The sequence below is a fragment of the Marmota flaviventris genome, chromosome 13 (genome assembly GCF_047511675.1).
Source record: "Marmota flaviventris isolate mMarFla1 chromosome 13, mMarFla1.hap1, whole genome shotgun sequence".
Classification (NCBI taxonomy): Eukaryota; Metazoa; Chordata; class Mammalia; order Rodentia; family Sciuridae; genus Marmota; species Marmota flaviventris.
Genome location: NC_092510.1, coordinates 20,407,869 through 20,421,736, shown reverse-complemented (window position 1 = coordinate 20,421,736; position 13,868 = coordinate 20,407,869). Strand labels below are relative to the sequence as shown.

At 38.9% G+C, this 13,868-nt stretch overlaps 1 protein-coding gene across 4 annotated transcripts in view; it reads left to right on the top strand.

The window, feature by feature from the left end:
- The window catches only part of Ntrk2 (neurotrophic receptor tyrosine kinase 2), a 347,633-nt gene that overhangs the window by 16,611 nt on the left and 317,154 nt on the right, over positions 1 to 13,868 (top strand). For all 4 annotated transcript variants that reach the window (XM_034635215.2, XM_027920581.3, XM_027920580.3 and 1 more), the window contains exons 2-3: positions 12,425 to 12,499; positions 12,614 to 12,685. In XM_034635215.2, the coding sequence (XP_034491106.1) occupies positions 12,425 to 12,499; positions 12,614 to 12,685 (147 nt within the window). The remainder of the gene's footprint in view (positions 1 to 12,424; positions 12,500 to 12,613; positions 12,686 to 13,868) is intronic.

The window sequence follows — 13,868 nt, the reverse complement described above, 5'->3', positions numbered from 1 at the left end:
TAGGTGAGTTATCCCTGTGGTAAGAGCTTCCTTAGGAAGTGTACGGTAGGTGGCCTGTCCTACATTGGATGAGTTACCAAAGCCTTCTGGGCTTTAGCTTCCCTATCTGGAAAAAGGGGGAATAAGAAAGCCTTCCTCTTTGAATTTCTTCAGTTAAATTGAGCTGATGTATGTGAAATGTGTGTAGCAGGGTAGGAGACACACTTTGCACTATACTGTTAGTTTTCATTTTGTGTCTGCCCTAAGCATGTTTTGAGGGAGGACAGATTCTTAGAGGCTGGGGGAAAACTGAAAAACAAAAGAATGTGCCTTGTGCTTGGCACTGAGCAGGTGTTGTGGTTGAGGACAGGTGTAAAGGGGGTCTGCACCCCATGGCTCTCCTGTGTGCCCTTTGGCTTGTTTACATGTTACTCCTGTCTGGTAGGACCTGGTGTGCTTAGTTGATTGGGGTAGTGACCATTTGTGTGCTGAGCAATCATGAGTCAAATTTAGCCACTATTATTCAGGTCATAGCCTTTGTTCTGCAATTTTGGTGTGTTCAGTAGTCCTGGTCCATTTCATTTGTCAGGTTGTTTACCAGCAGTTCTTCTGGACTCTGGAGGTAATCAGTTTGTATTCCATTTCCCCTTTTAGAACTGTTTTTCACTCTTTAGTTGCAAGGCTTTTAGAAAATACAATTTTTTTCTTTTAAAAATTTGTGGAAAAATACACAAAACATAAAATTTGCCATTTTAACCATTTAAAAATGGTTCAATGGCATTAAGTAGGCTCACATGCTGGGCTACTGTCACCACCTTTCAACTTGAGAATGCTATTCATCTTGCAAAACTGAAACTCTGAACACTCTAAGCATTGACTCCCTATACCAGCTCCTCCCAGCCTCTGCAAACACTCTTCTACTTTCTCCATGAATGTGACTGCTCCATATACCTCAAAAATGTGTCTTTTTAAATGATGGCATGTCCCTTTAGTTAAAGGGTTTTTTTTTTAATATTTATTTTTTAGTTTTTGGTGGACACAATATCTTTATTTTTTATTTTTATGTGGTGCTGAGGATTGAATCCAGCGCCCGCGCATGCCAGGCGAGCACGCTACTGCTTGAGCCACGTCCCCAGCCCCAGTTAAAGGTTTTTATAAGGGATTTGTTTAGGAATTTTAGATGCATTCACACTTCCTTTCTGCAAAATAACTCTCTTTATTGTGGCCTTACACAACCACTTATACTTGGGATTCCTTTCCACTAGCATTTTTGTAGTTTAGCTCCAAAGAAAGTAATCTGTAGCCTTCGATAAAGATGGCCAAAAGTTGGGGCTGTGGTTATAGCTCGGGGTAGAGCACTTGCCTAGCATGTGTGAGGCACTGGATTGGATCCTCAGCGCCACATAAAAATAAATAAATAAAGGTATAAAAAATACAGTAACATTTTTAAAAAGATGGATAAAAGTTAACCTGAGAACTGAAACACTGAAGATAAAATTGGAAGTGTCCTTTGTATTATATCTCTTTTCTTACTCCCACTGCCTGTAAATGCTGGCTGAAAAATCATGCCAAAATCAAAACAGACCTTCATATAAATCCTAAACTTTTATCACTTGAATTGTTCTCCTTTCTTGATGTTATGCCTGATGCTCGTTTTTCTCTGTGCCGTGCTTGATCTATCCTGAAGCTGGAACAGAAATATAAGTTCCAAAATTTCTCTTTGTATGGAATGATTTGGCCTGACTGTAGGCCAAGAGCTTTCAAAACTGTATTCTGTTGTGATCTGTGCTGACTTGAATGCTTCTCAGAATTCTTACAGCTCAGGCTAATCATTGGCAGTTCTTCCTTACGACTCATAAATAGAACATTGGTTTGCCTGAAATAACAGGGAAAGAGGAAAAGGCATTTTTAGAAAACAGATAATTTATGTTTTGGATTGGAGTTTCATTTTTTTCATAAGCATTCATTCTAAAATGTAAAAAATAAAATAAAAAATAGGAAGATTATAGATAAAATTATTTGCTAACCCATTTCTTAAAAATAACCATAAGGTCATTCTATCAACTCAGCATATTATATGTGATGACTATTTAATTTTTATTGAATGAATATTAGAAATGTGACAATTTGTCATTAGTATTTGAATAATTGAAGATAACCAATTTATATAATAAGGTTAACAGGGTAAAAATGAGCGGGAATAAGGAATAGAAAAGAAGATCAGAACTCCAGCTACCCTTAATGGTTGACATAGTTGCTGTAACTGAACCCAACATTTGTCTTCAACTTCCTGGCAGCAAAAAGAGAAACTCATTATTAGGAAGGAGAATGCCTACTAATTCCACAGGAACCCAGCTTTGTCTGGCACTAGGCACTGAAAGGAATTTCTTTTGCAGGGACAATGAGTGATGCAGTGCACAGCTTTTATGAAAAATGCAGAAGTAGATTTTATTTTCTTCTTTCTGAAAGAGGCAGTAAGGACTGAGGGAAGTGACAAGGACATCAATTCTGTGAGAAGTCCAAAGTGGTCCCAGAGTTTAACCTCCCATTACCAGTTGTGAATGGATTCAGCACAGGATCTCAGGCTCCCATCCCCACGTGTCCTTTGCTGAACTAGGCTTTGATAGAAGTAGATGATCTGAGGTTATCTCTTCTGACCAGAGCCTGGAAGTTTTTTGTCTCTTTTGCTGGTTAAGGTAGATCTGGCTATTCCCTTTTCAAACCAGACAAGCAGATGGTAGGGCTGACATCTTTGTACAAAGACTGAGCAGCCCAGCCTACGTGCTCATCCAGGTGGAAGCCACCCTGCTCGAGTACGAAGATGAGCTGCAGAGGTCCCAGCATGCAGATCCATGCATGTGGGGAAAGCACCTCTGTGACTGCCCAGAACTTGGACAAATGAATGAGACCCCAGAGTGCCACCCCACAGAGCAGCAGAGATGATTTTGGCCTAGAAGCAGTTAGGAGCAGGTGTGATCAGGAGGCTTCCCTGGCCATAGGAAAAGCTCCCTCAGGCTCCTGTGGTGCCTTCAGTCCTCCTGAGCCTGCCAGGATGAATTAGCTGCAGTGCATACTCCAAGTGACTGAATGAGCTCACGTATGCTTCTGGTGGTTTCTGATTGACTGATGTTAGATTTCACCAACCCCCAATATGTATTAAGCCACATTCCTGACGGTAGCTCAGTATTAGGACCACTTCTGTCCTAAAGCTCTTAATGGTTTAATTTAACCTTGTCATGTTGCCTGTGTACATAAAATCTTTCCATTTGCTGAGATAGGTTAGTGTGAGCTATCAAAAGATTTGAGATCTAATATAAACTATATAATGATGTTAAGTAAATTATTTGGAACCAAAAAATTGTCACCAAAACATCCACTTTTTTCTTCTCCTGGAGATTATATTCATCACTGTATTAAGCGTGGAATTCTTTTTAGTTATGTCTCTGTTTTTGTTCCTTTTCAAAAGCAGAGGAACAAATAGAAGTCACTTTTTTTTTTTTGAGTGTTTTTTTTTTCCTTGTAGTTTCTGTGTCATTTTATTTGATGAGATTCGTGTTAGGGATCTCTATACATCTCTTATCAATGTAGAGAATAGTTGGAGCATTGAAGTCTCAGAGGAAATTACAAGCAAGAATTAAATCAGGTGTCATAAAATCTTTCCACAAGCCAGTGAAATAGCCAAGGCCAGTTCTCCAAACCCCTATCAGTAGTGCTACTGAGCTCCTACTGATGGTTGCCAGGAAAAAAAAAAAATATTGGTTCGCTGTAGTAGACTTTTTTAAAAAAGAGAACATGAAAATTCAGATATTTAAAATGTGAAAAATTTCCAATTTTAAATGTTAATGAGTACCATAAGAAAAACATGCTGTGTTGACAGTGTCTGGACCATGTGCTGCTTGCTGTGACTTTTGGGTACTCTGGTTATAAAATCTATCCATCACACTATTTTTGGACTGGTTTCCAATCTTTTTTTGTTTGTTTGTTTTATTCAGTGTCGGGTGGCGGGGGTCGGTACCAGGGATTGAACTCAGAGGCACTCGACCACTGAGCCCCAGCCCCGGCCCTATTTTATATTTTATTTAGAGACAGGATCTCACTGTTGCTTAGCACCTCACTTTTGCTGAGGCTGGCTTTGAACTTGAGTTCCTCCTGCCTCAGTCTCCCAAGCCCCTGGGATTACAGGTGTGCACCACTGTGCCCAGCTCAAGTCTTAAATCTGCATGGGAGAAAATGCTAATCAGTCAAATTATTTATATTGTCCTGAGGAAGACGAAGGTGTTTTTTGAAGATCTTGAGTATTGTTTTTTCCATAATTAGTTTTTCTGATTGTTAGTTGTGGTGTTGCTTGTTGGAACTCTCCTTGTTAGTAGAGACAGATAAGAATGATGCTATAAACTTTCAGAGAAAAATACAGAGTGTAAGTTTTTTATTCATAATATTCTGGGGAATTTTTCTTATAATTTGTATATTAAAGAGAAATGTTGACATTATCAAGTCCAGATGTGGGCACTGACAGCCAAGTGAGATTAGGTTTACCATCTACTTAGTAACCAGGTCAAGTCTTGAATGTCGTCTTCTGTTCCTTTTAAATAACAGCCACCATCATTTGAAGTGTTCAGATGTGGACCAATTTTCTTGTTTTTCTGACAACCTCATGAAGCAGTTCCTATTATTATCCCATTTTACAGACAAAGCAGTTGAGGCACAGGGCCTAGTAAGAGGTGAAACTAGTTCTCCTTCGTACTGTACCATTTATTCTCCAGGCTCTTGAATACTTAAATGCCCAGGGCTTTTGGACTGTTCTCGGAAGCTTCAGTTCTCAGAGATTGACATTGTGTAAGGTTGTGACTATTTCTTATTTCCTATTATAATTCTATGTAGATAAAATACAGGACATTATCCTAAAAAGTATCCTTTTCCTTACCAGTTGTTGTTAGGCTGTGATTATTTGTGAATATCCATTATGCAGAAATTCTGGAAATGACTCCTTACTGAAGGTGCTAGACTTAGAAGCCCACAGTCTTTGCGATTTGGTATAGAGCTCAGACTTAAGAGGCAAGTAAATCTAGGCACAAATTCTGATTTGACAGGTATGTGACCTTGGGGAAGTGATCTGGCATTGTCAAAAAAAGAAGAAGAAGAAGAAGAAGCATTCACAGCATTGTCTTGGTGACATTTTTACTCCACAGAAAGCATGTTTCTTGTGCTGCGTCTAAGTTCAAGGCCAAAATGAAGCTGGAAGTGCAGGTGCTTAATAGCATACTAGTGTAGGCCATTCAGATTCATAGTTTGAATGTTTATTTGGTATTTGTGTTAGTCAGTCTTCTATTGCTATCACCAAAATACCTGACAAGAACAGCTCAGAGGAGAAAAACTTTATTTCGGCTCAAAGTTTAAGAGATTCATTCTGTGGTTGGCCAACTCCATTACTCTGGGCCTGAGGGGAGGCAGAACATCATGATGGTGGAAGGGTGTAGTGGAGGAAAAACTGCTCAGCTCCGGCAGCCAAGAAGCAGGTGGGGGAGTGGGGGAGAAAGAGAGAAAAGGAGAACATGCGCAAGGGAGGCATGAAGGAGGAAATAGTAACCCCAGAGGCACACCTCCAGTGGCCTAACTTCCTCTAGGCATGCCCTACTTGCTTACAGTTACCACCCAGTTAGTTCATTCAAATTATGAACCATCAAACCAGCGGATGAATCCACTGACTAGGTTACAGTTCTCATAATCCATGATCATTTTACTCCTGAGCAGTCCTGCATTAACATGGGAGCTTTTGTGTGACACCTCACATCCAAACCATAGCAATACTCTTTCCGTTCATGTCCCCACAGATACTACATTGTTTCTCAGCTTTTATTTATTTATTGACTGATTGATTGATTTTTGTTGTTGTTGAGAAACTGAAGCTGCCTAGCTGTGGACCTAGGGAACAAAGGGATTTAAAAAAAAATGGATTGTTGTATTCCCTATGAAAGAAATTTTATGGAAGAGAGAATCCTATCATAGTTGAAGTGCTTCAACTCCTGGTTCTAAGCTTGGGGACATATTACAATCACACATGGCATTTGAGGTGTATCTACTTATATCAAATCTCTCTCTGTATTTTGTGGTGGGGTGTGGGTGGCTGGGATAGCAGAAAGTAATTACATTTGAAGAGTCACTGTTTGCGATATTCACGGATGTTTTCATTTTGTTTTGACGTATTTTTAAAGTACAGTTCAGGTAATAAGTCAAAGCTAAGGGGAAACTTTATTTTTGAGTAATATTGCTGTACATGAAGAAAAGATGTATTGGAACAATGCTTTGTTGCTTGGGAAGATTAAGAGGAATTATTTGATAGCTTGTTAAAGCAAATGTGAAATCTCTTAAAATGTATTGAGGACCCTTTCCAGGAAATCTGTAATTCAGAAATGTTTCTGTGAATGTTTTTTCTAAAAGAACCTCTTTTCTTTCCCCCAAAGCCATCTTTTTGTTAAGCCCAAGGAGAGGAAATTCTTTACTCCCAGGAAAATGTCTTAGTAAAGGTCTTGAATGTCAAGTTGAGAATGGAGAAGCTTTGGTGACAATGCAAAACAAGATGACATGTACTGTGAACTTTGCTTATGTTCAGATTCTTCATCTGTCAACTTTCAAGGCTTGATATCAATATCTTTTCCCCATTTAAACCTTCACTGACCTGCCCAGTCATGTGTGTGTCTATCTGATTTTTTTTTTCAATCATATTTTGTAGCTTCTTCCATTTTGCCTGCACAGTACAGATACTTGCATCTCTGTTAGGAACCTTTTCTTCTTTGGCTCTTCAAACACTGTGGAATGGGCGTTGTTTCCCTGACAGCATCCATTGTTCTTCAAGATCCAGAGCCACTGAATCTGAAGATCTCTAGAGTCCGTTTCTAATATTAAATCCCTGAGACTGATGGATTCTGAGGCAAATAAATGCCCATCTGCCAAGAACAATTGGTTTTTAACATAAAGAAAAAGTAATTGATTTGAATCTGTTGTATGCTTGTAATCTAAATTCACTTTTAGTTTGGATAAATTTTGCTTTCAAAATTGGTTCTCCATCTTCCTCTGTAATTGTATTTACTTTGTTTCCTTGCTTTCTACACAATAGATGAAGTTGTTGTATGATCACAATCTTCATTTAGTGTTATTGCATATTTTTCATGCATCTGTGTATGTGTTTGGTTTTCCCCAGTGGGGTTATGTTATAAAACTCAAGTACGTCAGTACGTCTGTGAGTGCAGACATTCTATGGACACTGGCTTTGCTGGGAACTAAAGATGCTGTGAAACAAATTGGACCTTTACAGTTGAGAAGTTAACAGTTCAGCTGGTTTGTTAGGTTAATAGAAAAGTAAAATTGTGGATACAAAGAGCACCTCACTTCCCTCTAATTCTTAATTATAAGTTTTAAGACGTTCTAAATGCTAAAAAAAAAAAGTTCTTGTCAATTCATGTTTTGATTGGAAAAAGCTTTTGGTGTCACCTACCAGTCACTTAAGTGATATTTCAGGTTAGATTTGGGTGGAGTGTCAGGATAGATTTGGGTGAGCACATTGAGGTATCCCTAACATATGAGATCCAACTTTTAGGGCAGTAGATAATAGTTTGGAGGTGTAGTAAATACACGGGGGAAAAGGCTGTAAAAGTAACTTTCATGATATGAAGTCCTTGCCGACATCCAATATATGGACTTGAGGAAGGAGGAAGGTATGTTTGGACAACATAGGATGCTGGCGGCCAACAGTAATTCCTAACAGATTTCCAGTGGGTAGGAGAAGGGTCAGAGGTCCTGGGGGGTTCAAAGAGGTATGTGAGAGATATTCTTAAGGGGTATTAAATTTCAAAAATCCCAAACCACCAAGTCTTTTTGTCATGATTTAAACGCTGTTAACTCGCCTTAAAAAGAATGAAGTCAACCTCTACAGGTTAGAGGATGGTGACTTCCTGTGGAATTCCTCTGGGGTAAGCCTAGGTCAGAGAGTCTGTGAATGAAAACCTCAGGGGCCTAAGTGTTCTAGAACCCTGGGCAAAGGTCAGAGGAGCCAGAGGTCGTCATGGAAAGAAAGCTCCTGAGATGGACCCAGGCCAAAATGCCAGTCTTTCCTTCAGCTTTCTTGGGAAATTAAATCCTTTTTGGAGATATGTTTTATTAAGCTGAGCTCTCAGAGTTCCACAGCATGGTGACAGGAGTGATGGGGAATGGTTTTTCTGGGGGAAATCTGCTGATGGACCTTTGGCTGAGATGAAAGAGTCAGAAAGGCCTGGTGTTACCAGGATCCCCTGGAGGCAGGTGGAAGTCACCAGGAGGGGGCAGTGCAGTATGTACCTTCCTCTTCTGTTTCTGTCCAGAGGCTCTGGGGCAGGAAGCAGGAGGCTGTCCTGTTAGTCTTGTGAATGGTCTACAGTACCAGGAACTGAAAGCAGGTGTGTTGGTCCGCTGGGTCCAGCTTTCCTGCATTATTTCGCTTGTATGGCTGTCTCCATTTCTCTTTCTTTTGCTACTCCCCTCCTTTTCTTTCTATCTCACTCATCTTTTCTCCCTCCATCCTTCCCTCTTCTTCTTTCCTTCCCCTTTTCTTCATAAATTAAAAAAATATTCCAAAAAGCATGGTACGACTTCATGTACTTATATTCAGAGTGAAGCCTTAACATTTTGTTTTTCCTCTTGCAAATCTTTTCTGATAAAATAAATAGGTCAAAAATTTAATAAAATAAGTTGCTTAAAGTTATAAGTGTCTTTATTTTATAACTATTCTCTTTTCCCCAGCTAATCTCTCCTGCAATCACTTTTATCCTTTACATGTACTTGATTACGTGGTATTGCTTTTGTGTATTTTTATACTTTCAAATAATTTGTTTCATGTTGTATGTGTATATTTGTATGCAATTTTGCTTATTTTCTTTCCCACTTAACATGGAGATCTCTTTCTGCTAAAAACATAGATTTGGTTTGAGTTTAATATATATTTTTACCATACCTTATTTTTTAAAATTTCGTTTCTTGGTAGATGGATACTGGGGTTGTTTCTGGCTTTTGATTAGCCTGTTGACTGTCTTACAGTGAATATTCTTCCATCTGTCCTCTTGTGTTCATGTGTGAGAATTTCTTTCTGGGAATAATTAGACATGGAAATGCTGGGCCACAGAGGGTTCTGCTTTATAATTTTCCAGGATAGTGATAAGTGCTCTTCAAAGTGGTTAAACCCATTTACACTGCCTCCAATAATGTAAGAGACACCCGGCTTTATAAGTTTATATTGTCAGATGGTAAACATTTTGTCACTGCAGCGGGAGAGGAATGGAATGTCATTATTTTCATTTGCATTTCATATTCCTTTTGAGATGAGCAGTTTTTCACATTTTCTCGGCCATTGAGGTTTTCCCCTCTGTGGATGGCCTGTAATTAACTTCGCTGGCTTCCTTTCTAACCTTAAAATTCCTTAGTTAGTGATGGCTTTTAGTGGCAGGTTTCATGAGCGATTTATAGCTAGCAGCTAGACTGGACATCTCCACAGATGGTAACTTACAGGGGGCATCCTTGGAATTTACTGCTGAAGGAGCACTTGCCAATCTTTACATCCAGCTCTTCTCTTGGTTTCCATATTGCCAGGAAAAAAAATTTACCCAGGGCATTCCTTCTTCCCCAGTAGAAGACCATTTTTCATAATTTCACACGGTTCTTTTGATGGCTTTCAACAAAATCTCCTGTCTGGTCTTAAATCCAAGAACAGTTGTGCTTTGCTTAATTTTCCTCTTCATGAATATTATGAAATTATACAAAATTTTTGCTCCTCTTTTCTTGCATTTTGGTGACCAGAAAGCTTAGAATTAAAAATCTGGCCCTTTCCTAATGAGTATATGTATTTTTAAACCTAATTCCTGGCCCCATTGATGTCTCTGCTCCTGGTTTTCTTTCTCTTATATCTGTTAGCTCATTGCACTTTATTGAATATGACTAGGAAGTTTACAAGTTAAATACATGGTTGAATAAAATAAAAAATAAAGTAAAGGGAATAAATAATGAAAAGAAAAAGACAAGTGCTTTGTTTCATAGGCTTTGGTTAAGTACCTATTGAGTGTCAGGTGCTTGTCAAAATCATGGGGGATACAGTGATGATCCTGGTAAAGACAGATGCAGAACTCTCCATGTGACTTCAGAGCAATGACAGGCACCAAGCCAACTCTGCTGCAAGGAGAGGATAGGTTTATCTGGAAGTCCTGCTGGTAACCCTAAAGGAAACCTTGCCTACATTTTCTATCTTTTCTGCTGCCAGTGACATGAAAAAAGTGTTAAAATTATTTATGACTTTTTGTAATGCAGTGCTTATTATGAGATAATTTAGAAGAGTGAGGTCACTGTGGTCTCTATTGAAAATATTAGTGCAATGAAAGTCTTGGAAAAATGTCTCTAAACTGTGATGCTTTTGAAACACTTCATAAATACTTGATGTTGTAAAGTGAGCATTTAACTGAAATCTCAAAATATTTTCTTCTTCTGAATCTGGTGGAAGGAGAGAAGGGAATTGCCTGTTATTTATGTTACTGGCTTCCTTCTTGCACATTTATGGCATGACAGGCCCTGAGTGTCGAGGAGAACCATGATCTTTGAAAGGAAGATGCCTTTCTATCTTGGAGGCTGCTTTTTTATGTGATGAGACAATGTTTGTGTGGATCATTTTAAAGTTATTTCTCTTTGGTGAAATTTATACCCTCAGAAAATTTATCTGTTTTTATTTTTTTTTATATTTGCCGAAACGCTTGCAGTATACCTTCATCCGTTTCTTTCCCTCACTGGGTAGAAGGAACCTATAGATGTGTATTCTCTATCATTGTTTAATGTTTTTTCGTTTTACCTAATTAACATCAGGGATATATATTTGTTTTCAGTGTCTTAATATGTTATGTATCTTAAATATTTTCAAATAATTCTTGCAGTACTTTGTAACTCCAAGGATTATATGTCTGCCTACCTGTATATCCATTCATCCAGTCTTCTGTCCATTGACCCACCTACCCATCCATCTGTCCAACCTTCTATCTTCCTTCCTCTCATCCACCCACCCATCCATCCATCCTTGTATAAGTTAGGTACTGTGGTGCATATTAAGAACTATAAACACAGTTCTATCTTCAAATATAGCGTGATCTAGGAAAAGTAAATAGAAACACATACTTGAATAACTGTAGTACAAGTTAGAGTATGGCAATTCCAGGATAGTAGAGGTCTTTTTTTTTTTTTTTGTATTGGGTACTGAATCCAGAAGCACTTAACTACTGAGCCACATCCCCAGTCCCCTTTTTGTATTTTATTGAGAAATAGAGTCTCAGTGAGTTGCTTGGGGCCTAAGTTCCTGAGGCTGGTTTTGAACTCACAATCCTCCTGCCTAAGCTTCCTGAGCCACTGGGATTATAGGTATGTGCCACAGCCCCTGGCTCAGTATGGTAGTTTCTCTAGCTATGTTCCTACTACTTGGGACTTTATTGATTGCAAGTGACATAAATCCAGATCAGACTTTAGGTTAGTGATGTCTCTCTTTATATGGCTGGATCCAAAGGCTCAAGTAGTATTTTCAGAATTCTGTCTCTCATTGTATCTCATTAGCTTTCTTTTCTTATACATGGTGACTTCGTTCTTGGACTATCTCTTTCCTTGTGGCAGAAAATTACACTGGAAGCCCCAGATCTGTGTCATTCTTGGATCTAATTGAGGTCTCATGAACACTTCTAAGCCAATCATCATGGCCAAGGGTCTAGAGTTCACTATCAGCCAGAGTCATTAATCCCCTATATTTGAGTATTTGGAGTCTGAGGAGGTGATGTGGGTTCCTAAGGGCCATGCAGGGTTTGTGACATGTGGTTCAGCAAAGGAAAAATTGATGTGTTACTGACAAGGGCAGAAGAAGAGGAGGCTGGGCCAGGAAAAGCAGGTGGGGAGAAGGGGAGGGAGGGATGAAGTGGGAAGGAGAAATGCATTCCAGTGTTCCAGGAGGTCAAAGGAGGAAGTGACTGTTTCTTAGAATGTTAAGAAAAATATGATTTTCCCTTGAATGTGAGGAAACCAGCATACCTGTGGCTGTCACCATGAGTGTGGAACCCATGTGAGGGGTGGTAGATGCATTTTTCAAGAAAGTTTCACCTCTGTACACTGGTGATACTCTGAAAAGGGAGGGGAAAGTGATGAAAAGGAAAAAAATCGAAATATGTTGAACTGGTCACTGACCATGAAACCTGGCCAGTCATAGTTTCTTTTCAATAAGATTGACCATTTTGCTCTCCTTGCTGGGTGTGTGTGTGTGTGTGTGTGTGTGTGTGTGTAGTGCTAGAGTAGGTACAGAGACATCACCTTGTGCACCTTGGTGAGGTTGGATGAAAGTTATATATCCTTTCTTGTTATTTTCTGCATTCTGACTCAATGGTATTCCCTCTCCACTTTGTTGCAGTTTTATTGCAAATCAGAAAAGGTTAGAAATCATCAATGAAGATGATGTTGAAGCTTACGTGGGACTAAAAAATCTGTGAGTACTCAGGACTTGCGTACATTATCTCATAGATTTTTCTTGTACTCCACTGTGGTAAGCAAGGAGTTTGCTGGTTAGTTCTAATATTCCTGAAATTATGTGTTTTCATAGGACAATTGTGGATTCTGGATTAAAATTTGTGGCTTATAAAGCATTTCTGAAGAACAGCAACCTGCAGCACATGTAAGTAGATATTGATTCTTTTGCTTCCCAGCACCCAATTTATTCAGTATTTTACCCTTCTGTTTATTTTCCTTCTTTTCCAACCTTATACCTCCTTTTTTCAAAAGTTAGTGTAGCTGTGATAATAGCTTAGAAACATTAGCTTTGAGTTTGTTTGATTTCTGAATGGCTTCAGAGGGGTACTTAGAACAGCCTGTTTATTCCCTTTCATGAATTCCTGGGCCATTTCCATCTTGGACAGAGCAATAGGCCAACAGCAAGGAGTCTGATGTGAAAACTATGTCCTTGTACAGAGTCCTTGATTATTTTCCCTGGAATCAAGACATGCTCCCTGGAAGACATCAAACTGGTGGAACTGAAAGAAGCTGACGTGGCTTTGGCCTTTTTTAGGGAACTAAAAATTACTAATGCTTCCCCCACTCCAATAATAGGTCTTCTTTTGAACCTTCATTTTCTCAATACTGTCTATTGTGGATTGATACAAGTGGAGGAAAAAAAATCAATCCTGGGATGTGCAAAAGATTCAGACATTTATTAACTGTAGGAAATGTTTTCCCCTGAATCATGGGTGCCTTGTCAACTGAGGTCAAATGGAACTATGGAAAATCAGTTATTAATATTGTTTGCTCCAAAATCTTCTAGGTAGCATTTAAGGTAATAAGATGTGGCCTTCCTGAGAAATTTTTTCATTAAATGGTCACTCAAGTAGAGAATGTCTATGCATAACTAAGTTCAGATTGGTATCCCTATTTCCTGAGTTTCCAGAGGGAGCTTCTACCAGCAGATTGCTGTGTGCATTCACTGGTTTTGTTTTGCAGACCAAGTCCCCTGTACAGTGATACTTTATATGTCTCAGAGTCTACATTGTGTCTGTAGAGTTCTTACCCATGTTATCTCACTTGATTTTTTTTTTTTTTTTGAGAATTCGTAGGGAAGATTTTTAGAAATTTCCATTTCACAGGCCTGATCAGTCTGAGGAGGTTCTAGGACTTGCCCGGGTGGCAGAATTATGACTTGAGGGCTAACCCTTCTCCATGTTCTTATAATAAAAAAGTACAGAAAATAAAATTTGTGCCATCCATGTAATTAGAGAATCAGCTCTTCTCATAACATTTGTCCTCTTTCTATTCTTGGGAAGAACAGTTCCCTGACTTATTTCCATGCCAGTTATAAAAGAAATTCT